The sequence below is a fragment of the Podarcis tiliguerta genome, assembly GCF_965153285.1.
Source record: "Podarcis tiliguerta genome assembly, chromosome: 14".
Lineage (NCBI taxonomy): Eukaryota > Metazoa > Chordata > Lepidosauria > Squamata > Lacertidae > Podarcis > Podarcis tiliguerta.
The window spans coordinates 52558722-52583632 of record NC_139547.1 but is presented as its reverse complement, the minus strand read 5'-3'; the positions used below and the strand labels follow the sequence as shown (position 1 = coordinate 52583632).

Here is a 24911-nt window from a genome sequence, read left to right as displayed (position 1 = left end):
GCAGCTGCCTGCCATGGCCTCTGGTTGGCAAAAGCCCTGCAAGAAAAAACGTAACCGGAGGGAAACTGCATCAGCAATTTTTTTATTAAAAAAATAAAACCACACCCCAATTCTGCCAATCGCTTTGCTAGCCCAGAAAGCTTGTAAGCCAGGCCACTGCTTAAAAAATGACTTTCACCTGTGTGCTTGTCCACAAAGGCCATCCATATTGCGCACTGCAGCTAAATCTGCGCCACTGAAGCATCACAGCAAACAAAGATGGCTGCCAAGGGCCCCTTTTTCTAAAGGCCTGTGGCCCTCCAGATGTTCCTCACAGTGGAACCCCAGGCGTGGAACAGAATCAAAGCTACTCTTGCAGAAAGTAGCTGGCGATGCTTGGAAATGTTATGAAACCTTTTAAAAAATATTTCGGTCCGCCATTTTGTTTCAAAATGGCACCTGAAGGTATCCAAAGGTTCAATAAAACCTGCTCTCCAATCCTGGGAACTGCCACACAAAATCGGGTGGCAATATCTTCAAAGGCGTATTGTGCAGTTTGGAAGGGTACAGTCTGCCATCTTGTTTCAAAATGACAACTCATGGTGTCCAAAAATGCACACCGGCACCTGCTCTTCCTGCCAATGGAATCCAAATACAGACAAATCCTGGTCCCTCCGTCTTGGGAACCTTTGTGCTAAATTTGGTGGTGGCATCTCAAGAAGAGCCCAGAGAGGCAAACCATTCTCCAAAATATATAGATGACAAGAAACATCTCAAACCACATTGACTGTTTAAATCACAGCTGCTAAAACCCCCCAATAATACCTAGCGTGAGTTGCACACCCCAAGCAAAGGAATGCTCCAAGACCAATGCAAACAACTCAGTCTTGGTGCTGAAATTCTAAGTGCCAACACCGCACATGCTTCCAAGGAGAGGGCGTTCTGCAGGCAGGATACCACCACTAGGAGGGCCCTTTGCCCTCCCCTGGCTGCTTATTGGCTACCAGTCCCATCACTACATAGAGCCCTGAACAGCTTAGGATCCGGCTTCCCATCATAGCACCCCTTGCTGCCCTATCCTGCCTGTGACTTAGAAAAGGGCCAGTGTACAAAGGCAGAGCAACTGCTTGGCTTGCAGAATGTTCTGCGTTCAGTCTCCAGGTAAAACCCCTGTCTGGAACCCTGGACTCAGGATAGAATCACAAAACTGCAGTGGGAAGGGGTACCCAGGGTCATCTAGTCCAACCCCAGCGCAAGGCAGCTTTCTCTGAGATTTGAGTATACCAGGAGGGCCCTTTGGGCTGTACCAAACAAAGCCTGGGCTACCAGGACTCTTAATAAGGTAAGTCTTCCTGGTGGATAGAGTGGTGTTGAATACAAAACTGGACTGTGAATTTGAGAGGAAGTGATTTAGCTCAGTAGCAAAGCAACCGCCTTGCATGCAGAACGTCGCAGGTTCAATCCTGCTGGCATCTCCAGGGGGCAGGAGCGACTCCCTGCCTGAAATTCTGGAGAGCTGCTGCCAGTCTGTGCAGACACAACTAAGCTAGGTGAATGTAATGGGCCGACTCAGTCTAAGGCAGCTTCCTGTGGTCCTAGGTGCTTTCAATATTTCTGTGGTTGTTTTTGTGTGGCTTTACATTTTGCGACTCACCCGGTGTGCATTTTACAATCCTTGGCTCACCCACTGACTGGTCTCATCTCCTGGCACAGGCAGGGCAGGACACAGAGAGACCTGCCTACAGATATTAGGCTCCTGCTTTAAAGGCTTTCTGGCCCTATGCCAACACCTGGCATTTGGGCCTGGCACTGAACAGGCAGCAAACAGGCAACCAATGGATCTTCTTTAGACTCTCTGTGTTAAACACACAATTCTATCCAGCTCTGAAACAGTTAATGATCCGGCAGCTGTAATTTGTACTAATTGCAGCTTCTGGGTAATTTTCAAGGGCAGCTCCATTGGCAGTTACCAGAGCCTGAGTCACCAGGCTATCCTTGCCAAAAGGACTCCACTCCCATCAGCCCCAGTCCACGTGGCCAGTGGTCAAGAGGGGCCAGGATGCCTGGTGAATCTTCCATGCCCTGGCAAGTGAGGAGATAAGGAGGTTTTCAAGTTTGTTTGTGGTGGTTTAGCACGGAGGAAGCCGGAAAAACAAACCGGGCAAAGGCTGGATACTGCTTGCTTTTTCTTTGATAGAGTTCCTACTTCACCCTAGCACTTTAAAAGCTAACACTTATTTGCAAGACAGTTTGCATATCTAACTGAAAGCTAACAGTTGCATTTCCTCTGCTAAAGCTCATTGTGTCTTACAGCTTGAAGCTATGCAGGCAGAAGCAAAGATCAGGAAGCTGCTCACAGGATAGCAGTCAGGGTGAGCCTAATAAGTTGAGAACTATGCTTTGGCCTGCTGCTCTTTGCTGTGTGCCTGCATGGGAGAGCCAGCGTTGTGCAGCAGTCAAGAGCCTCGGGCTGGGACCTGGAAGACCAGAGCGCAAACCCCCGTCAACTGGCCACAAAGCTCACAGGGTGTGAACTCAGGAGCTAGTCTCTGTCCCTCCAGCCCGAACTACCTCACAGGGTTGTCGTGAGGGCTTAAATGAGATGGGGAAGAACCATGTGCGCCAACTTGCAGGAAAAGGTGGGATATTGATGCAATAAAATAAATATACAGGCACTTCAAGCCTTACTGCCACCCCAACAGGGGAAAGGGACGTAATGAAGGGAGCCCAAGTCACCTTCTATCTAACTTTCGCTTGAGAAGACCCTGGCATTTCCAAAACGGGAGGAGCAACTGGAAGAGGGTGTACAGCAAAGGGACAGGGCGCCAGAGTTCACCCCATTATGGGATGGCAGACACCCCTCCTTTGGGATTCTCAGGAGAAGCTCAGAAGCCCCACAGAACTCAGCGCCTTGCACCTTGTCAAGCATTTAGAGCAGTGGTTCTCAACCTGCGAGTCCCCAAATGCTGTTGGACTACAACTCCCATCATCCCTGAGCTCTGACCATGCTAGCTAGGGGTGATGGGAGTTGTAGTTCAACAACATCTGGGGAGCCACAGGTTGAGAAAGGCTGATTTAGAGCATGTCTTGTGCACTGGTGGCCCTTACAGGAACCCTGCAAAGTAGGCCAGTGTTAGCTCTGGATTGCAGGGTGGGGTTTGAGATTGAAGAAGTGGTTTGCCGCCTGCAGTCGCCTCCGGAACCCGAGGCCGGTGCTTGATCTGAGAGATCCCTGCTGCAGCCTGATCTGGGAAGGGGCTCTGACCACACATCTCTCTTCACGGCCACTCTACAAACTGGGATAATCCTATAGCTCGCTAGCACTGATGCATCAAGGCAAACATCATGCATTCTTCTCTTCTCCCCTTATTCTGAGTAGTTTAAACTTTATAGAGTCCTGTACAAAGCACTCCCCCTTTTATCCTCCCAGGAGCCCTGTGAGGTAGGCTGAAAGACAGGGGTGCTTTGTGGCTAAGCGAGGATTTGAACCTGCAAGAATTGATGCTCTTGAATTCTGGCGCTGGAGGAGACTCTTGAGAGTCCCCTGGACTGCAAGAAGATCCAACCTCTCCATCCTGAAGGATATCAGCCCTGAGTGCTCACTGGAAGGACAGATCGTGAAGCTGAGGCTCCAATACTTTGGCCACCTCATGAGAAGAGAAGACTCCCTGGAAAAGACCCTGATGCTGGGAAAGATGGAGGGCACAAGGAGAAGGGGAAGACAGAGGACGAGATGGTTGGACAGTGTTCTTGAAGCCAATAACATGAGTTTGACCAAACTGCGGGAGGCAGTGGAAGACAGGAGGGCCTGGCGTGCTCTGGTCCAGGGGGTCATGAAGAGGCGGACACAACTAAACGACTAAACAACAACTCCCCAGTCCTAGCCTTAACCTCCGAACCGCCCCTGGCCCAGCCAAGGTTATCTGTAATTTTTAAGAACTCTCCAGCAAAATGATTTCTTTTTCATCAAAATGGTACCCAGGGCTGTTCCTAAGCAGCAGGCCACCACCATCAATCTTGCATGTGCCTGCACACATACTTCCTGCAGCCAGCCAGGCTGTGCCCCCATAAATCCTCAGGGACTCTGTTCTCCTCCCCCCCCCCCCCCCGCTTGTGCAAGGGCTCTGAGGCTGCAGGCATGCAAGCCCAGAGACTGGGGGGGGGGGGGGGCGGAGGACAGACTTGGCATGCAGCTGACTCAGCCGAAGGGCCGGCCAGCAGGCGCAAAGCTCCCTTTGTGCTACTTCAATGTAGGTCAGCTAAGAAGTCGGCCACTCAGCTCAGATTTTCAGCTAAAACCCATTCACGGAACTGTGTCAGTTTCAGGCTCCAGCAAAGCCCAGCTAGGCTGGGGAATTGCGGAGAGGCGAAAGGATTCACAGCACACACGGGGCAGATCCACCCGGTGCCTCTGAAGCACATTCAATGTGTGTGGCTTTGCTCCCAAGGAATCCTGGGAACTGCAGTTCCAGCCACACGGAGCTACCCTTTGCAACTACAACTCCCAGGATTCTTTGGAGCAAAGTTGTGCGCCTTAAGCAGGCATGGACTATGGCTTGCATATACACTGCGTTCTGCACTACACTCTGCCTGCACCCCTGCACCCCCCCAAAATCAGCTATGGATCCATGCCACAATTCTTCAGGTGGTTATGGGGTGGGGCAGGGGGGGGAAATGATGCTGCTGTTTGGGCTACAGAATTCAGCTTCCTTTGCCCTTTTAAAAATCAAGTTCCTAGGCCTCATGATTCATACATGTTGCAGAATTCAGACTGCCCAGGCGCAGAATTTTAAGGGTTTGCTTCACTTTTCAGTGGCCAAAGTAAAAACCAAACAAAATGGAACTGCTAAGACCCTCTCATGGCTCCTTCCACCACAAAGACAGGCTGTTTAATGAGATTCTGTAATTTTGTTAAGGGGGTGGGGAGGAGTGAATTGCTTCCAGAACTTAATCACTGGCTTTCTAAAAAAGAAAGAAAAGGGAGGCGGGTGCGAGCTCTGATGGAAGGTTTTCTTGGTGGAATTAGCCGCCTTTGATCTCCTGTTGAGTCAGCTTTTTAAAGGGAAAATGAGCCAGAGATTTCTAGGTTTAGGAAAGCCCAGACAGCAGAGATGCAATTAGTCAAAAGGAAAAAGAAAAAGATCTGTCTTGCCCCAAGGCAGACCATCAATAGCCACAACTGCCTACCCCAAATTTAGAACTAAGCAGCAGGCAGAGTTTGCTCTCTTCTTCAGAGAAGCCTTGGGGCTGGGGGGGGGGTTGACCTTATGGTGCCTCTGTACCCACCCCAGAACAGAAATCAGACACAGCATGAATTTGAGGGGGGGGGCTATCAGAGTAGAGGTCAGTGAAAGACCCCCTCCTCCATTTCGCTCCTTGTGAAAAATAGATGCCTCAAACCCAGCAGGCAGCGGGGGGGGGGGCTGGGGGGAGGACACACACTTTGAGGGATAAATAAAAAAGCTAGGATACAGATGCACAAACCGGGGTGCTGGAAAGGAGAAGAGAGAGGGAGGGAAAGAACATATTTGGGAAAGGAGATCAGAGGGACTAGTGGCTTGCGTTGCAATCAAACTCAATTCCCACCCCCCATAAAACATCACCTCTGTCCCATGACGCTGTCTGCTGAGGTTTTCTCCACCCAAAAAGTCATGCCCAGAAGAGGGTGCCCATGCTTTGTGCACAATGCACCCCAGAACCAACCTAGCACCACCAACACAAAGTCCCCTAGATTTAGGGATGATTCGGGGAATTTGATCCGGCAGTGCTATGCGGGTGGGAGGAGCACCCCCCCCCCCATTTAGGCAATTGAGCAGCAGGTGGAACAGGACAGCTGAGGAAGAGGCAGAAGGCAGGCCTGGAGTGGGGGGTGGGTAGAGAGAGGGGGGAGGAGGGGGTGGTAAAAGCATGAGGGGAGGGGGCAGCATGCAGGGAGGAGAGGCAGGAACAGTGATGCTGCTGGCTGAGGACCACGTGCCTGGGGAGGATGTGGGTGGGGCGGGGCCTGTGACCAGGTGCGCATGTGCGCAGACTTGCTTGCTCACTCCAGCTGCTCACAGTCCAGATGATGCTCTGCTTCCCTGCATTGCACAAGATTAAGACGGCCAGTTTGGGGGGGGGGACACAGTTGAACGAGGGTCTGAGAGAGACCAGGATACCAATCCCCCCATTCATGTGTGTGTGTGTGTGTGTGACCTTGGGAATCTGCCACTGATTCTCAGCCTAACCTACCTCACAGGGTCACTGTGGGCATTCAACAAAAAGCAGGGAAGAACTATGTGCGCCAACCACCTTGAGCTACCTGAAGGAGCGTCTCCACCCCCATCGTTCTGCCAGGACACTGAGGTCCAGCGCTGAGGGCCTTCTGGCAGTTCCCTCACTGCGAGAAGCAAAGCTACAGGGAACCAGGCAAAGGGCCTTCTCGGTGGTGGCGCCTGCCCTGTGAAACACCCTCCCATCAGATGTGAAGGAAATAAGCAGCTATCCTATCTTTAAAAGACATCTGAAGGCAGCCCTGTTTAGGGAAGCTTTTAATATTTAATGCTGTATTTTTAACACTCGATTGGGAGCTGCCCAGAGTGGCTGGGGAAACTCAGCCAGATGGGCGGGGTATAAATAATAAACTATAAACTATTACTATTACTATTACAAACAAATAACTAATAATATTAACTGGATTATTAGGTTTTTTATGCTGTCGTCAACTTGAAAGGATGCCCCCCCCCTATTGTGCATAGAGATGCTTCCACGCCAACTGGTATACCTGCTTTGTTGGGTTCGGATTCTGCAAATACTACCCCCCCCTTAAATTGATGAGACATGGAAGTGGGGGAGAGAAAGCAAAGACTTCTAGAAGTGGGGGGGGGGGGGCGAGAAAGGGAAGAGAGGGGGCTGCTGCAGGCCTAGCTGAAGAATTAGAGCCCTGTGCTTCCCCTCCCCTCCTAGTTGCTAGCCCAGGGGGGCCCAGTGGCAGCCAATCTCCATTGGAAAGACCTCCATTCAAGACCAGTCCATCTGGCGGAGGACCCTAACCAGCAATGGCCTTCTGTTTTCCCAGCCTATGTTCTTCCAGGGCCTCAGACTGGCCCCCAGGGCTCTGCTCTGGAAGCCACAGGGAGGAGAGAGGGGCGTCCGGCTTGGGGCCTTGTTGGGCTTCCCAGTTGAGGCACCTGGCCGGCCACTGAGAGAGCAGGATGCTGAGCAGGATGAGCCCCCTTGGACCTGATTCAGCAGGACTCTTCAGGTGTCCTCACAGAACCTCCAGGTCCAGGAACAGTCTATCTAGATTCCTATACTCTATGGGGTATTTGGGCCACTGTGATGCGGGACTAGGTGGGCCTGATCCACCAGGCTCTTACTCAGAAGACGGGTTGGCGAAGGAGACAAAGCAATTCTGTATGGGGGGGGGGGAGTGCCCATCTTGCAAAGCCAGCATCTCCGCCACTCGCTGTTCCCTTCCGCTCCCTGTTTCCCATTCACAAAGGGCTTAGTTTGGATCAAAGAAATTTCGGAAGGGCAGGAAGGAAGGCCCCTCCCACCTCGTGGAGTGCCACGTTTTTGGGGAAAGGATTTCCCGCCCATCCCGTCGCACAGGGGGGAAATCCTGCAACGAGATCCCCTTTGCTGCTCCCCCCCCCCCGCAGGAAAACGCCCCCTCCGCCTGGGGAACAAAGTTCCATTTCCCTTGCCGCTCCCCAAGGGCCCATGCGCTCACCATTCGAGGGCCTAATCCTGCAACATCCACATCTGAATCGCCCCCCTCCAGCAAAAAAAAAAAAGGGGGGGGGCGAAGCTCCTTAGAAACAACTTCTTGCAAAAGAGAGGCGCTCCTGCCGCGAGGCATTAAGTGTACCGACATCGGGAGAGCGCAAAGTTATGCACGCGTGGAGTTACGCACGTGTGAATCAGCATAAACAGAGTGGGGAAAGGGAGACAATGAGGCCCAAGAGAACACGTTTGCCACTTCCAGCCGCGAGCGAAAGAACGAACTTGGAGCCTGCCCCCTCCCGGCACGTGTGAAGCAGCATCTACGCGGGGGAAACAAAGGAGGAGAGCCCAAGTCGCCCAAGAGAACGTGTTCTGCTCTTCCCTTCCCGCGAGGGAAAGCGCATCCCGGGGCAAGCCACCTACACGTGCGAAGTAACGCACGTGTGAATCAGCACATGAGCGGGGAAACAGGAGGAGGGTAGCCAACCCGGCTGGCCAAGGGAACGCGCGCACCCGGAGCCCGCCCGCCCGCCCTCCCGCCGCACGTGTGAACGGCCTCCTGGGCTGCCTCACCTTGCCGGATGGAGACGTTCCTGTCGTTGGCGGCGCGCAGCACGACCTGGGGGCTGCTCTGCTCGAGCACGAAGAGCTCGTCCTTGCCCACCTTGGCACTCTTGCCGGCCTTGAGGGTGCCGCTGGGGCCCGAGGGCGCCAGGTACTTGCCGTCGGCGTCGCGGAAGGCCACCTTGCCGGCGCGGAACTCCAGCGTGAAGCCGGCGTCGGGCTCGGGCCGCGCCACCAGCTGCCCGTCGCGGCGCAGGAAGCGGTGGTCGGCCGTCTGGAGGCTGTAGCGCTGCTCCTGGAAGACCAGCGTGACCAGCGCGTCCAGGCCCCACGGCACGTCGCGGTCCACGGCGATCTCGTCGCGGGCGGCCGCCAGGTGCGCGTAGCGCTTGCGCGTGACGCTGAAGATGTTCACCTGCGGGTGCAGCGCCAGGTGCACGCTCCACTTCTCGGCCGCCGAGATGCTCTGCGCGAAGCACGACAGGCGGTCCTCGGTGCCGCCGAAGAAGCGACGGTGCGGCTCCGACTGCAGCGACCAGCGCCCGTCGTCGTGCGCCAGGATGACGAAGCGGCAGTCGGCCGAGGCGGGCGCCTCGCTGTCGCAGCTGACGTGCCCGTCCTTGTCGGCCGCCAGGTAGCGGCCCAGGTGGCTGCGCAGGTACACGGCCGTCGAGTCCTCGGCCGCCTGCTCCAGCGTCCAGATCTGCTTCTTCTTCAGGCTGGGCGCCGACGCGTTGAGCTTGAAGCCGAACGCCTCGGCCGTCAGGTACTTGTTGCCGCAGTTGATGAGGCCGAATTGGATCTGGAGCGACTCCGAAGTGCCGTTGGCCGTCATGGCGGGGCGCGCAAAAGCCGGGCGAGAGGGGGAAACGGCGTCGGGCGGACGGGAGGCTGGCTGGCTGGCTGGCGGGGCCCCTTCCTCGGCTTGCCTTTGTCTGGCTGGCTGGCGGACCAGCTGCTGCTGCTGCTGCCCCCCCTTCGCCTTGCCTGGCCTCGCCTTCCCCCTGCCCGATTCACAAAGGCCGATTCACAAAGCCCAGCTGCTGCTGCTGTTGCCACCCTCGCCGCCGCCGCCTCTCTCTAGCGCGCGGGTGATGTCAGGTCCCCTCTTTAATAAGAGACGGAGAGAAAAGGCGACCCCGCCTCCGAGGCGCCTCAGACGAGAGGGGGTGGAGTCCGCGCACGGAGGGGGCCTCATCCGGAGCTGCCGGGCCCTTTTCCACCCACAATGCAAAAGGCTGACCCACCCCCACCCCCCCAGCAAAGAGGAAAGCAGCCGCACACGAGCGCACCCCCCTCCTCTCTCCTTCCGCGCGCGCCCATCCCCAAGCGCATCTGGGCGCGGGGCGCGCCGAGGGGAGCTGCGTCTGCTTGCAGACCCGATGCTGCGCAAAGGGCGATGGTGGAAGCTGCTTTCCCGGGAGTAAGTGCCGCATGGAGGCACCGAGGCTTGCTTCAGAGTAGGAGCGTGCCGCTGGCGAGGCACGCTGTTACCTGGGAGTAAGCCGTGTGGGAAACAATGGGGCTTTTTAGGGAGGGAGATGTCTAGGGCGAGACCATTTTGAAGCGCATCAGAATGAAGCCCGCGTCTGCTTTCCCCGGAGGAGAGCGCATCCACAGCGTTTTTTAGGCTTAGGCTATCGAAGCGCGCGCTGGCTTGCTGCAGTCTTGGTTACAGTATATGTATTAAATGACTGCAGTTGCGCGGGGCAATCCTACGCCGATTAGTCAGAGGCAGAACCCACCATTTGCAGGCAGAAGGGTTCTTCTCCAGGACCTCCCAGAAACCCTGGAGAGGGTCCCATGGTCAGCCAGCTCCCATCATCCTCCACCCAGGAGATGGAGACCCTTTGGTTCTCCAGTTGTTGCTGCACTACAACTCCCATCAGCACCAACAAGCATGGGCTAGTGGCCAAGGGTACTGGGAGTTGTCGTCCGACAACATCTGGAGGGCCAGAGGGCCCCCCCACCTGGTGTAGCTCATACTACATACTACTCATATCATACCTCGACGATCAGAAGGTTGGCGGTTCAAATCTCCGCGACTGGGGTGAGCTCCCGTTGCTCTATCCCAGCTCCTGCCACCTAGCAGTTCAAAAGCACACCAGGGCAAGTAGATAAATAGGTACCGTTGTGGCGGGAAGGTAAATGGCATTTCCGTGCGCTCTGGATTCAGTCATGGTGTTCCATTGCACCAGAAGTGGTTTAGTCATGCTGGCCAGGAGCGTAGGAAAGGGGGCGGTGGGCAGGTTGCCCCAGATGCCATCATGGAGGGGTGTGTGTGACAAATTATCAAGGAACAATTACTGTGCTACTAGGGCAGTTCATTAAAAAACATTTTTTTAAAAAATACCTGCTACAAAGGTCTTATCTTACTACACTAGGGATTATATAGCTATATATGAAATTTCTTGCATATCAGTTAATATCTTGACCCTCCTCCACAAAAATAGCTGTTTAATTAGCTGTTTTCCTATGCCGTGAAGGCTGAAATTTCAATTCAGTGGAGCAGGCATTTTTTTTAAAAAGTTCACTTTGCACGTTTTTGAAAATAATTTTTATTAAATAAACAAACAATAAATATAAATAAAACAACACAAGCCAAAACACAATCCATCCTGTAGATTTAAGTATCTGTCCACAGTTGCCTACTTGTTATCAGAGGCCTGGAATCCACATTCCTTTGTAAGAAAATATGAAATAATGTAAAACCATTTTTGTGGGGGGGGGGAATCAATGGGGGGGGGGTGACAAGACCAATGGCGTGAGGTCTCTTCCTGAGCTCCTGGGTCTCCTTGTTTTCAGTGAAACTGACTGGAATCTGTGGGGGCTGGGAAGCCTGTCAGGGCCCTCTGGGGGTGGCAGGACTCCAGCTCCCATGAGCTCAGTCATTTGAGGAGGAGTTGCTTAATCCAAATGTCGTGGGTTCCAGCCCCACATTGGGCAAAAAAAATACTGCATTGCAGGGGGTTGGACTAGAGAACCTTCAGGATTCCTTCTAGCAGTACGATTCCATGATCCCTGACGGTTAGTCATCATCCTTGGTCCGCTCCTCCTTGAATCTCAGCCCATCAGCTCTCATCCAGTCCTCTGGGGCAGCAGTGAACAAGTAAGTAAATAAGATAAGATAAGAACAGCCTGACAGATCAAGCCAGTGACCCATATAGTCCAGTGTCCTGTTCTCAAAGCGGCTGCAGAATTAAGCACGTGAGCAACTCTTCCCACTCCTGCAGTTTCCAGCAACTGGGACGCAGAAACATTGCTGCCTCCAACATGCCGAAACCATATAACACTGGTCCTGAAAGACCTACATTGTCTCCCAGTACGTTTCTGAGCACAATTCAAAGGGTTGGTGCTGACCTTGGAAGCCCTAAACAGCCTCGGTCCAGTATACCTGAAGGAGCATCTCCACCCCCATCGTTCTGCCCGGAAACTGAGGTCCAGCTCCGAGGGCCTTCTGGCAGTTCCCTCTCTGTGAGAAGCGAACTTGCAGGGAACCAGGCAGAGGGCCTTCTCGGTAGTGGCGCCCACCCTGTGGAACACCCTCCCATCAGATGTCAAGGAAATAAACAACTGTTGTTGTTGTTTGGTCGTTTAGTCGTGTCCGCCTCTTTGTGACCCCCTGGACCAGAGCACGCCAGGCACTCCTGTCTTCCACTGCCTCCCGCAGTTTGGTCAAACTCATGCTGGTAGCTTTGAGAACACTGTCCCACCATCTCGTCCTCTGTCGCCCCCTTCTCCTTGTGCCCTCCATCTTTCCCAACATCTTACTTTTAGAAGACACCTGAAGGCACCCGAAGTCAGGCCTGTTTAGGGAAGCTTTTAATGTTTGATGTTTTAGTGTGTTTTTAATATTCTGTTGGGAGCTGCCCAGAGTAGCTGGGGAAACCCAGCCAGGTGGGTGGAGTATAAATATATTATTATTATTATTATTATTATTATTATTATTATTAGGGGGGAGCATAGTCACCATGTTCAGTAGCCACCATAGCCCCCTTCTAGGTGACACTCCTCCAGGTATTTGGAGAGGGCTATCACCCCCCTTTTCTTCTTTAAACACACCCATTTAGGAAAACAGAAGCTGCCTTCTAGAAGTGCAAGCATTGTGCCATCCAGCTAAATGTCATCCACACTGACGCAGCTCTCCAGAGTTTCAGACTCAGCCATTCCTGAAGATGCCCAAGAAAGTATATGGGGCTTTTAAGCATCGTTCCTTCTCCTAAGACTCATTCATTTTCTGGACCCCTGCGCACCTTTCTGGCCCTCCCCTGGACTCATCTCACGTTTGCCTACACCTTTGTGAACCTGGAGTGTCCCTAACCTAACCTGACACAGGCCTGGCTCCAGATGCTGGAAAGAGACCCCAGGCATGGATGCCCAGACCAGACTCCTGGCCTTGATTCCTGGCTCTTTGAGAGGGAGATCGAGAGGGGAATGTGTTGGTTTTAAGCACATATCGCTTTCTTATCTGCCGTCCTGAATGTTGTGTTCTGCCAGAGCACTTAAAACAAATGCATCACCCCCCACACAGCTGCTTGAGTTTTCAACACCATAACAAGCATCAGCTGGTGGTGCTTCTTGCAGATTAAGGTGCTGTTAAAGGCACAGGAGCAGTGGGCAACTCTGGCGAGATGCAGGAACGAGAGAGTTTTGATTCTCCAGGCTCACTCTGGGCCTCTCTCTGACTCCACATGGCCGTGTTCACAGGACATCCTTTGTTTTAGTTTTGTTTATCCTCCCTCTCAACCCCTCTTTTGCAAATAAAATCTTAATTGGACTAGGATGGCTGCCAGGAGTGGATGGAATAAATCCAACGGATTTGGAGAACAGACATTTGAAATTTGACTGCATTTTTTGTCAGTAGAAGACTAGGAAGTCACCCTCCAGCTCTCCTCATGAGTAGGAAGACTAGGCGGCTTCATGATGTCTCGGAGCTGCTCCTCAGACACCCTCCAAGGCCTGCGAGTGGTCAAGCATCTATGGGGGGAGCAAAAGAGTCATTGGCCAAGTAATATACAAAGTTGTGGACTTGGAAAGGGGCCTCCATCGCCCCTGCAAAGCAGGAATCTCAAGCATCCACCCCTCCAGCATTTGTGAGAAATCAATACTTTAGTGTAGCAGCATACTGTGGAACTCCCTGCCTGTTGATGCCGTCACTGTATCCCTTTTAGCACGTGCTGAAAACATTTTTGTTCAGACAAGCCCACCCAGATGCTTAGAAATTCGAAGCAGGTTTTAATCTGTTCTTAGTCTTCTGTTAAAAGGGATGCGGGTGGCGCTGTGGGTTAAACCACAGAGCCTAGGACTTACCGATCAGAAGGTTGGCAGTTCGAATCCCCACAACGGGGTGAGCTCCCGTTGCTCAGTCCCTGCTCCTGCCAACCTAGCAGTTTGAAAGGATGTCAAAGTGCAAGTAGATAAATAGGTACCGCTCCGGCGGGAAGGTAAACGGTGTTTCCGTGTGTTGCTCTGGTTCGCCAGAAGCAGCTTAGTCATGCTGGCCACATGACCCGGAAGCTGTACGCCGGCTCCCTTGGCCAATAAAGCGAGATGAGCGCCACAATCCCAGAGTTGGCCACGACTGGACCTAATGGTCAGGGGTCCCTTTACCTTTAGTCTTCCGTTACTTTAACCTTTCAAATGTCTTAAATTCTTCCTAATTTTCTTCTTGCTCATTTTATTGTTTTATCTTTTCATGTAAACTGCTGTGATGTTTTTTTTTCCCTTTACAGTCAAGCAATGTATACATTTTATGAAATAAATTGAGGTAAATAATTTTGATTTGGGATCTATATTATTATTTTATTTTGAGGGCGAGTGAGGAATTGTGGCACATTCAGCACCCTCTTTTGTCAAAATGCCTGGGAGCTGCTGCTGGAGTGAATGGGAAAGGTTCAATTTGCTTCTCATGTACAAATTAATATACGTGCAGGGACTACTCAGGGAAGGGGATTGACAGCTGAACAATGCTCTGCCTACCCTTCTGGCGTGCTAATTGGCTGCATGCATTAATTGGCAGAAGGGGGTCTGAATGAACAGGTGCGCTGCGAGTTTGCTACGTCCCATTCTGGACGTGTCAATGGTAAAATGGAAATATGTCAATCTATATCAAAGTAGCATTGGGAGGGCTGAATGAGGTCAGGATATATTTTGAGTAGAATGATCACTGAAATGAAATCCATGCTTAATATGTTTAATAGTAGTAGTAATATGTTTAATATGTTTAATAGTAGTAGTAATATTTATCAAATTTGTATATCACCCATCATCTGAAGCTCCCAGGTCAGTACACAACAGAAAAATACAAAATGAGAACACAAAATACCGTACTTTTCCATCTATAAGACACCCCATGTATAAGACGCCCCCTATTTTGGGGGACTCAAATTAAGAAAATGAAGGCAGATGGCACAGCATTTGGCACCCGCCCAACTGCCAGAGCGTCAGCCAATCAACACCACCCATTGATGCAGCAACCAATAACACGCACAATAGTTGCTGACAGCTGCGGCAGCAACCAATCAAACGTCCACCCTATGCACTATCCATGTGTAAGACGACCCCAACTTTATAGGATGATTTTTAAAGGAAAAAACATAGTTTTATACATGGAAAGGTACGATACATAATAAAGACAAGAACAAGTACAAGAACAAACAAACCAGCTCCTCCTCCCACAGAGATATTTAAAAAGCCATAGAATGTTAATCAGCCGAACTCCTGGTTGGAGAGAAATTTTTCTGCCTGGTCCCTAAAGATGCAACGAAGGTGCCAGAAGACTCTCCCGAAAGTTTGTTTCCTTTATCTGAAGGAAAATGATGAATCAGAGAAGGGTTTCCCCCAGTGGTGGGTCCAGCGGTGTCCTTGATTAGCGACTGGAGTGTGACTGGTCTGAATCATGGCAGTTTTATGGCGGAAATGACTGGCAGAATCCGAGACCAGGGAGAAGAGTCGATGGAGGAAGACTGGAAAAAATTTAAAGTATATTTACAGAAATATTGCAAAATTAATGAATGTTAGAAGAATATTGGAATGAAGCTATATGGTTTTAGCAGAAGGGTTATTAAGAATCATATGAATACTAATTGTTAATGTGCTAAAGTGGAAAATTTAAAGTTAAATTGTGTTAGGATAAATTATAGAACAAAAATTGAAGAAGAGGGAAATGATTTGTTGAACCAGCTAATTTGAACCAGAATACAAAAAAAGGGAGATGTGAGGAAGTTGAGGAAATAAGCAAATGAAAGATATAGATATAAAATTTGGATGTGTGTTTAAATGTTTTTGTTTTCTGTATGTTGTATTGTTGTATTGTATTCTTTTTATTGTTGATGTATTGTTTGTTGAATCTATGTATTGTTTTTCTTTATTGTCTTTCTTTTTATAATTATAAAATATCCAATAAATATTATTCAAAAAAATAAATAAAAAATGAATCATGGCAGTTTCCCCACTGATAACCGGGGGGGGGGGGGGAATCCTAGGATCCGGACATCGGTCGCAAGCGTACCTGGGTGTGCATGTACATGGCAGAACATCCACTCCCACCTCCGGCGCACCATCTTCTCAGGACTGGCCAACCTTCAGCGTTGCCCAGGGCCGTCTTACCCATAGTACTAGGGGTGAGGGGCGCCCGGGCACAGGGCTCTCAGGGGTGCCGGGCTAAGAGTCCGGTTCCCGAGAGCTGAGTCCGGGGAAGAGCTTGCCTGCTGATCAGAGCGCCACGGTGGGCTCTTCTGCTGCGGGCAGTTCTTTGCCACAAGTTCGGGGGCAACTGAGCCAGCGAGACGCTGAGGCGGCTGGCCAGCTCCGCCTTCCTGCGTGCCTGGGACTGGGCAACATGGGGGGGGGGCACCAGGCAGATCTTTGCACCCCAGCACCGCATATGCTTAAGACAGCCCTGACGTTGCCCTTGAGCTGAAAAAAGTGGGCCGCTTCTAACCTGGGATTCCTGCGGTGCAAGGGTGGGCTAGATGATCCTGTGGACTCCTTCCAACTTTACAATTCTGTGATTCTGCAAGATGCAGGATGCCGTCTTGCTTGAGGAAGGAAGGTTTCAAAAACACAAAAGCACACCCACCTGCAAGTTGACCCTGCAAGTCGAATTCCACCACCTTAGTCTAGCAGCCCATTTTGCTGTTTGTTTGTTTGTTTGTTTCATAAAATACAGCTTGATCGCAGGAAAGAGCCCCTCAAAGTGGTTTACCAAAAGCTAAAGCAATAAAACGATCACTAAAAAAAATTAGTCACAATGTAAAATGTACAGAAAGTTAAAAGCCACAATAGAATATACTGAAACTTATAAAAACTTTCAAAGCATCTGGGTAATAATAATAATAATAATTTATTACTTATACCCCGCCCATCTGGTCAGGTTTCCCTAGCCACTCTGGGGGGCTCCCAACAGCATGTTAAAAACACAATAAAACATCAAACATGAAAAACTTCCCTAGACATGGGCTGCCTTGTCTTCAGCAAGTGCTGAAAAGAAAAAAATGAAGGCGTCTGCTTGATATCAAGAGGCAGGGAGTTCCAACGTGCTGCTGCCGCACTGATTTTAATTGCATCGATTTCCCTTTTCTTCTCCAAGGAGCTCAAGGTGACGTACAGCATTCTACTTCCCATTTAATCCTCACAACAACCCTGTGAGGTAGATTAGGCTGAGAGACTGCGACCGGCCAAGGTGAACTTCCTGGCTGAGTGGAGATTTGAATCCTGGTTTCTACCAGGTCCTAGACCAACACAAACTAATTCCCCAAACGAACTAAATGTGGATTTCTTAACAAATCCCTAATCGTGTATATATTTGGTATGTGCATGCAGTGAAGCCCTGGGCCTGCCTGCTCAGAAGTCGACTGCATTGAATTCAGGAACTAGTTATTCCTCGGTAAGTGTGCATTAGATTGCAACCTTACTGTCTGCTTGTGAAACGTGGACCACTTATAAACACCATCTCCACGAAAGATTCCATCAATGGTGTCTCTGAAAAGTTTTACGCATCACTTGGGAAGACAGGCGAACTAATGCCAGTGTACTGGAAGAAGCAAAGATCACCCGTGTTGAAGCAATGATTCTTCAACATCAGCTTCATTGGACTGGTCATGTTGTGTGGATGCCTGATGATCATCTTCCAAAGCAACTACTCTATTCCGAACTTAAAAATGGAAAGCGTAATGCTGGTGGTCAACAAAAGAGTATTAAAGACTGTCTCAAGGCAAATCTTTAAAAATGTAGTATAAACACTGACAACTGGGAAACACTGGCCTGCGAGCACTCCAGTTGGAGAACAGCCTTGACCAAAGGTGTCATGGGCTTTGAAGACACTTGAACTCAGGACTCAAGGGAGAAACGTGCTAAGAGGAAGGCATGCTTGGCAAATCCACACCATGATCAACTCCGGCCCGGAAACCTATGTCCCCACTGTGGAAGGACGTGCGGGTCCAGAATTGGCCTCCACAGTCACTTACCAAATCAGTGTTAAAACCGTGTTTATGGAAGACAATCTTACTCTGCTACGAGGGATCACAGAAGAAGCAGCCTTTTAACAGATTTTGATAGCGGTCCCTTGTCCTTTCCCATCAACAGGACAGGGGAAGATACAGTAGATAACTCTATCGGCAGCTGACAGATAATTCCCAGCAGTCTCATCAGATGAAAATTCTTGGGTTCTTTTAGAGGGAACCACAACAATGGAGGTGGTATAAAAACAGACAGATGCCTGTTTGCACTGAGACAGGCGCTGGGCACACCCAAATATTTGCTCTAGTTCCCTCCGTTTATCTCCCTTGTTTGCTTATTCTTAAAACATTCCACGCTCACCCCTAATTTCAAAGCAATTCCAGAGTGGATTGCAATTTTCTAAAAAACAAAAAACCCCAAATCGACACACATACTTCGCTTGCCAGGGGGGAAATAGCCATTTGTGTTGCCTGTTAAAGCTGCCATGCTCTCTAATCCATATATCCCACATTCCACCAATTTTGTACACAAGAAAGACTGCCTCTCTGTCGTCAGATCTGGATTACCCAATAAGGTTAATTTAGCATGAGCTCATGGACCAAGCCTATCTATACTATGCCTCTCCAGTAGCTAAAATCGAAGGTGGTAGATGTATTTTCTTTTTATTGTATTTAGATTCCAACACTAGCCAGGCAAAGAGAGGTCTTAAATAAACCATCTCTAAAATTGCCCCATCTACTAATGGGACGCGGGTGGCGCTGTGGGTTAAAGCCTCAGCACCTAGGGCTTGCCGATCAAAAGGTCGGCGGTTCGAATCCCTGCGGCGGGGTGCGCTCCCGTTGTTCGGTCCCAGCGCCTGCCAACCTAGCAGTTCGAAAGCACTCTCGGGTGCAAGTAGATAAATAGGGACCGCTTACTAGCGGGAAGGTAAACAGCGTTTCCGTGTGCGGCTCTGGCTCGCCAGATGCGGCTTTGTCACGCTGGCCACGTGACCCGGAAGTGTCTTCGGACAGCGCTGGCCCACGGCCTCTTTGAGTGAGATGGGCGCACAACCCTAGAGTCTGTCAAGACTGGCCCGTACGGGCAGGGGTACCTTTACCTTTACCTAAAATTGCCCCATCTACTAACAGATGGAGAAAGGTAAAGGTAAAGGGACCCCTGACCGTTAGGTCCAGTCATGGCCAACTCTGGGGTTGCGGCGCTCATCTCGCTTTATTGGCCGCGGGAGCCGGCGTACAGCTTCCGGGTCATGTGGCCAGCATGACTAAGCCGCTTCTGGCGAACCAGAGCAGCGCACGGAAACACCGTTTACCTTCCTGCCGGAGCGGTACCTATTTATCTACTTGCACTTTGACATGCTTTTGAACTGCTAGGTTGGCAGGAGCTGGGACCAAGCAATGGGAGCTCACCCCATCGTGGGGATTCGAACCGCCGACCTTCCAATCGGCAAGTCCTAGGCTCTGTGGTTTAACCCACAGCGCCACCCGAGTCCCGTCTCCAATAATTTGTACGGGCTAACAAATATGCCTTGTGTTGTTGGCTCATAGCTGCAAAACCCTATGTTGCATTTATTTATCATTTATTTCATAAAATCTATACACCGCCTGATTGGTTTTTTTTTTTAAGCTGTTTACAAATACAGTGGTACCTCAGGTTAAGAACTTAGTTCGTTCTGGAGGTCTGTTCTTAACCTGGAACTGTTCTTAACCTGAAGCACTTGCAGTGGCGTAGCGTGGGGGGTGCAGGGGGGGCCGGCCGCACTGGGCGCAACATCTGGGGGTTAGGGTTAGCGGGCGCAAATTACTTGCCTTGCCCCGGGTGCTGACAACCCACGCTACGCCACTGAGCACTTGAGCTAATGGGGCCTCCTGCTGCTGCCGCATGATTTCTGTTCTCATCCTGAAGCAAAGTTCTTAACCTGAGGTACTATTTCTGGGTTAGCGGAGTCTGTAACCTGAAACGTCTGTAACCTGAAGCGTCTGTAACCCGAGGTACCGTTGTATATGAGAACAATAAAATGATCAGTGAAAAACAACTATTTAAAACATTTTTTAGATCTCAGGAATAAACTAAAAACAGATTAGAATACACATTCTACATATCTGAGTAGGCTTCCCTAAACAAAAATGTTTTTCGCAGAGTACATTGAAAGCCCCTGCCTGATGTCAATAGGCAGGGAGTTCCAAAGTGTAGATGCCGCCACATGAAAAAATTGAATTCTTACAAATGTGGAACAGAGATTATGTGGCACCCATAGCAATGCTCCTCCCAGTATAACAGTGTTGTAGGTCTTGTGTTGAGCAAGAGGCTGGTTTGAGTGACTCTCCAGTGTGACGCTTTTATGACACGTTTCAGCTTTTCCTCACACAGAAAGTACTCCGAATTTCCTGAGAATAATACAGTGGCACCTTGGTTCCCAAACACCAAAAATCCTGAAGTAAGTGTTCCGGTTTTCAAATGTTTTTCGGAAGCCGAATGATGCAGCTGTCAGCTATTGTTTCCGGGGCGCCTGCACCAATCAGAAGCTGCACCTTGGTTTCGAACATTTTGGAAGTTAAATGGACTTCTGGAATGGATTAAGTTCGAGAACCAAGGTACCACTCTATTTGGCACTTTTGGTTTTGCTATTTATTTTTGTGGGGGAGGGTGGGGGGAGGGAGGAAAATGGGGGGGGGGAATTAAGGATGATATGTTTTTGGATAATACGTTTTGTTTAAATCTTTGATAAAATTATTTAAAAACGAAAAAACCAAGTGGAGCTGCAAAACCTCCTTGTTCCTTATGCAGCTGCTGCCTTCGTCTCCTCTCCTCTCTCGCTGCCTCTGCATATCACAAAATCTAGCCAAGGCCACTTGGTGTGATCTATAGAGGTGGCCTTGTCCAAACTCCAGCTGCTGGTTGAAAGGAAGCCTTCCTCCCCTCCCTTGTCTCTCCCCTCCCGGCAACCCCACTTTTTTTTTATCTCAGGTTCCACCTGGATGGCCCTTTGTCGTCTCTGGTGAAAGGAGACCGTTTGTCAGTTCCGCAGCCAGCCTCCTCCTCTTCGTCCTCTTCCTCGCCTGCGGCGAACGGTCTCTCCTCCCACCAGCCCCAGCCGTTCCAGAAAATGCAAAAGTTGGAAAGGGCTTGAGGAAGGGACGCACCTGGGACCCTTCTCTGCAGCGAGGTCATTTTGGACTCATAGGGTAGCCAGACCTCCAGGTAGGCGGGGGGAAGGTGTGGGTCTCCAGGTGGACAAGATGATGATGATGGTTTGGGGGGATGTTGGTCCTCACGATTCCTGTCTGAGTCCCTTCTAATTCCTGGGGTCCTGGGTCCAGCAAGGGTTCAAATCCAGTGGAACCGGGTTTCATTGTGCAGGAATAGCTGTAGCAACCATCTACGTTGTTGTTGCTGTTTAGTCGTTTAGTCGTGTCCGACTCTTCATGACCCCATGGACCAGAGAACACCAGGCACTCCCATCTTCCACTGCCTCCCGCAGTTTGGCCAAACTCATGCTGGTAGCTTCGAGAACACTGTCCCACCATCTTGTCGTCTGTCGTCCCCTTCTCCTTGTGCCCTCCATCTTTCCCAACATCAGGGTCTTTTCCAGGGAGTCTTCACTTCTCATGAAGTCTTGAAACCTCAGCTTCAGGATCTGTCCTTCCAGTGAGCACTCAGGGCTGATTTCCTTCAGAATGGATAGGTTTGATCTTCTTGCAGTCCATGGGACTCTCAGGAGTCTCCTCCAGCACCATAGTTCAAAAGCATCAGTTTTTCAGCGATCAGCCTTCTTGATGGTCCAGCTCTCACTTCCATACATCACCACTGGGAAAACCATAGCTTTAACTATACGGACCTTTGTTGGCAAGGTGATGTCTCTGCTTTTTAAGATGCTGTCTAGGTTGGTCATTGCTTTTCTCCCAAGGAGCAGGCGTCTTTTAATTTCGTGACTGCTGTCACCATCTGCAGTGATCATGGAGCCCAAGAAAGTAAAATCTCTCACTGCCTCCATTTCTTCCCTTTCTATTTGCCAGGAGGTGATGGGACCAGTGGCCATGATCTTAGTTAAGTACCACCATTAATATCACTAAATAAGTTGCTCTGTGCCAGAGGGCAAATGGGTGGCCCTCATTGGGCTGTTGTGCTAGAGAGAGACAACAGCCAGAGCAGTTGTGCGAGAGCTGGGCTGGAAACAGGCTGCAGGCAGATAAGCATCTGAAGGCAGCCCTGATTAGGAAAGTTTTTAATGTTTGATGTTTTATTGTGTTTTTAATATCCTGTTGGAAGCCGCCCAGAGTGGCTGGGGAGGCCCAGCCAGATGGTAATAAATTATTATTATTATTATTATTATTATTATTATTATTATGAAAGCCATGTTTGGTTCATGCTTGATGCCAAGGCTGGGACTATGGGAGAAGCAATACCTTTTGGGGTGCTAATCCTCTGAGCCCCTCCCTCTTGGGCTCAGGTTGCATCTGGGTGTAAATAAAACCATATATCAGAAAGACACCACAGTCTCCGCTGTCCCTCATTCCGTGGAAACCAAACCCTCGATAGGCTCCTGGAACCCCTAGACTCACTGCTTGGAGATTGGGATGGAGTAATCAGATTGTAGGTTTTTTTTGGGGGGGGGGTCAGTCTGGATGATGGCCTTAGCCCCATCCAATTCTTGGGGGTGAGGCTCTAATAGAGGATTCTATTGCTAGACTAGTCAGATGAGTTTCTTTGTTAGGATGGTGGCCTTAGCTGGCCACTTGTGGCCTCCTCAGCACCCCAAAATAAAATAATGATATGGGTTGCAAGAGCTGCCCCTAAGTGATGGGCTGGAAACTGGCTGGAAGCTGCAGACAGACTCGCTTGCTCTGTGCTGGATCCAAACTGTGACTGATATAATAATAATAATAATAATAATAATAATAATAATAATAATTTATTATTTATACCCCACCCATCTGGCTGGGTTTCCCCAGCCATTCTGGGTGGCTCCCAATAGAATATTAATAATAATAAAAACTTTTCTAAAGAGGGCTGCCTTTAGATGTCTTCTAAAAGTCAGATAGTTGTTTATTTTTTTGACATCTGATGGGAGGGCGTTCCACAGGGCGGGCGCCCCCACAGAGAAGGCCCTTTGCCTAGTTCCCTGTAACCTCACTTCTCACATGCAGGGAACTGCCAGAAGGCCCTCGGCACTGGATCTCAGTGTCCGGGATGAACGATGCGGTTGGAGACGCTCCTTCAGGTATACTGGACTGAGGCCATTTAGGGCTTTCAAGGTCAGCACCAACACTTTGAATTGTGCTCGGAAACGTACTGGAAGCCATTGTAGGTCTTTCAGGACCAGTGTTATGTGGTCTCGGCAGCCGCTCCCAGGCCCCCACCTTCAAAGGTAGCCCCATGTAGAGCGCATTGCAGTAGTCCAAGCGGGAGATAACCAGAGCATGCACCACTCTGGCGAGACAGTCTGCGGGCAGGGAGGGTCTTATCCTGCGTACCAGATGGAGCAGGTAGACAGCTGCCCTGGACACAGAACTGACCTGCACCTCCATGGACAGCTGTGAGTCCAAAACAGGCAGGAATCCTTTTTAGGCTGCCATCCTTACCTGGGAAGGAGTCAATGGGGGCCTGCTTAATAAAAAATAAATTATTAACAATTTCAACATAACAACATATCAAAACATCTCATATTCATCATTTCCCCCACCTCCCCAGCAAACCCTCCCTCCCTCCCCCCCAGACTTCCCTCAGCTCCTCTCTCTGATTTCTCAACTCATATTGTTCTCTGCATCCTGTAAAACTGTATGAATCCTTTTATTATCTATCTACTACATTAACAATCAATAGATTTGTGTATGTTTATTCAAAACCTGCCAAGGAGTCAAATTCATTTTGTTGTCTTTTTAAGTAATATGTAAAAAGTTCCCGTTCTTCTTTAAAGTCACAGTTGTCCTTATCTCTCAGTTTGTATGTCAATTTAGCCATTTCTGCACTGTTCTTTTGTCGGGATTTCCTCGTTCTTCCATCCTTGTGCTGTCAAGACTATTGCCGCTGTTCTTGCATACATAAATACCGTATTTCCCGCTCTACAAGACGCACCAGACCATAAGACGCACCTAGTTTTTGGAGGAGGAAAACAAGAAAAAAAATATTCTGAATCTCAGAAGCCAGAACAGCAAGAGGGATCGCTGCGCAGTGAAAGCAGCAATCCCTCTTGCTGTTCTGGCTTCTGGGACAGCTGCGCAGCCTGCATTCACTCCATAAGACACACACACATTTCCCCCTACTTTTTAGGAGGGAAAAAGTGAGTCTTATAGAGCAAAAAATACGGTAAATTCTTCCTTTTCCTTGGCAGGTCTTTTCCTACAATCCCTAACAAAAATGCTTCTGGTTTTTTTTACAGATGTCATTTTAAACATTTTCTTCAATTCATTATATATCATTTCCCAATTTTTTTAAATTCTCTACATTCCCACCACATATGATAAAAGGTCCCCTCCTTTTTTTTACATTTCCAACATATGTTTGGCCCGGTTTTGTACATTTCTGATATCTGTACTGGTGTTATATACCATATATACATCATTTTCGTATAGTTTTCTTTCAAAAGAGAACAGTCTGTAAATTTTAAATCTGTTTCCCACAGTTTTCCCCAATCCTCAAATTGTACGTTATGTCCTATATTTTGTGCCAGTGGCACCTGCTTTTGAGTAGGCACGAATCAGCGAATCCTTTTTTCTCCTTTCCTATAGTTGTTGGGATGCAGATATATTGTAGGGGAATTTCTTGTCCCCCCCCCTCCCCCCAGCGACAAAAACAGCCTCAAACAGGGAGTCAATCCAGCCAGGGCTGCAGAACAAAAAGGCTTTTATGGGTCACTCTGCACGTGTGATGACCTGAAGTGACTTGATATCCCCGGAGGAATTTCAGGCTATTAAGGTTCCTCCGCATTTGCTCATAAGCCTCTGAACTGACTTGCAGCTTTTTCCAGGACAGACTAGAGCACCCTCTGCCTGCAGCTGTAGCCTGATGGGACCCCCCAAAGGGGTGGGGTTTTGCAGGGGGGGGCAGAGGCAACAAGAACGCACTTTAGCGGTGGGTTTATCCTGCTAATTTTCTCTCTTTTTTTTATTCAAAATTATAACAAGACATATTATCCAAAAACATATCATCCTTGTCCCCCCCCCCATTTTTCCTCCCTCCCACACAACCCCCACCCTGACTTC

The 24911-nt window shown here is 49.8% G+C and overlaps 1 protein-coding gene and 1 long non-coding RNA gene across 4 annotated transcripts in view; both read right to left on the bottom strand.

The window, feature by feature from the left end:
• FSCN1 (fascin actin-bundling protein 1) overlaps positions 1–9493 on the bottom strand; it is a 333406-nt gene extending 323913 nt beyond the window's left edge. For 2 of the 3 annotated variants that reach the window (XR_014504924.1, XM_083413620.1), the window contains exon 1: positions 8260–9493. Coding sequence is in view for 2 of the 3 variants with exons in the window: in XM_083413620.1 (XP_083269746.1) it covers positions 8260–9085 (826 nt within the window). In the remaining variant the exon portion in view is untranslated. The remainder of the gene's footprint in view (positions 1–8259) is intronic. The other variant, XM_083413621.1, reaches the window with a different exon arrangement.
• The window catches only part of LOC310664603, a 404468-nt gene that overhangs the window by 217129 nt on the left and 162428 nt on the right, over positions 1–24911 (bottom strand). The window lies entirely within an intron of this gene.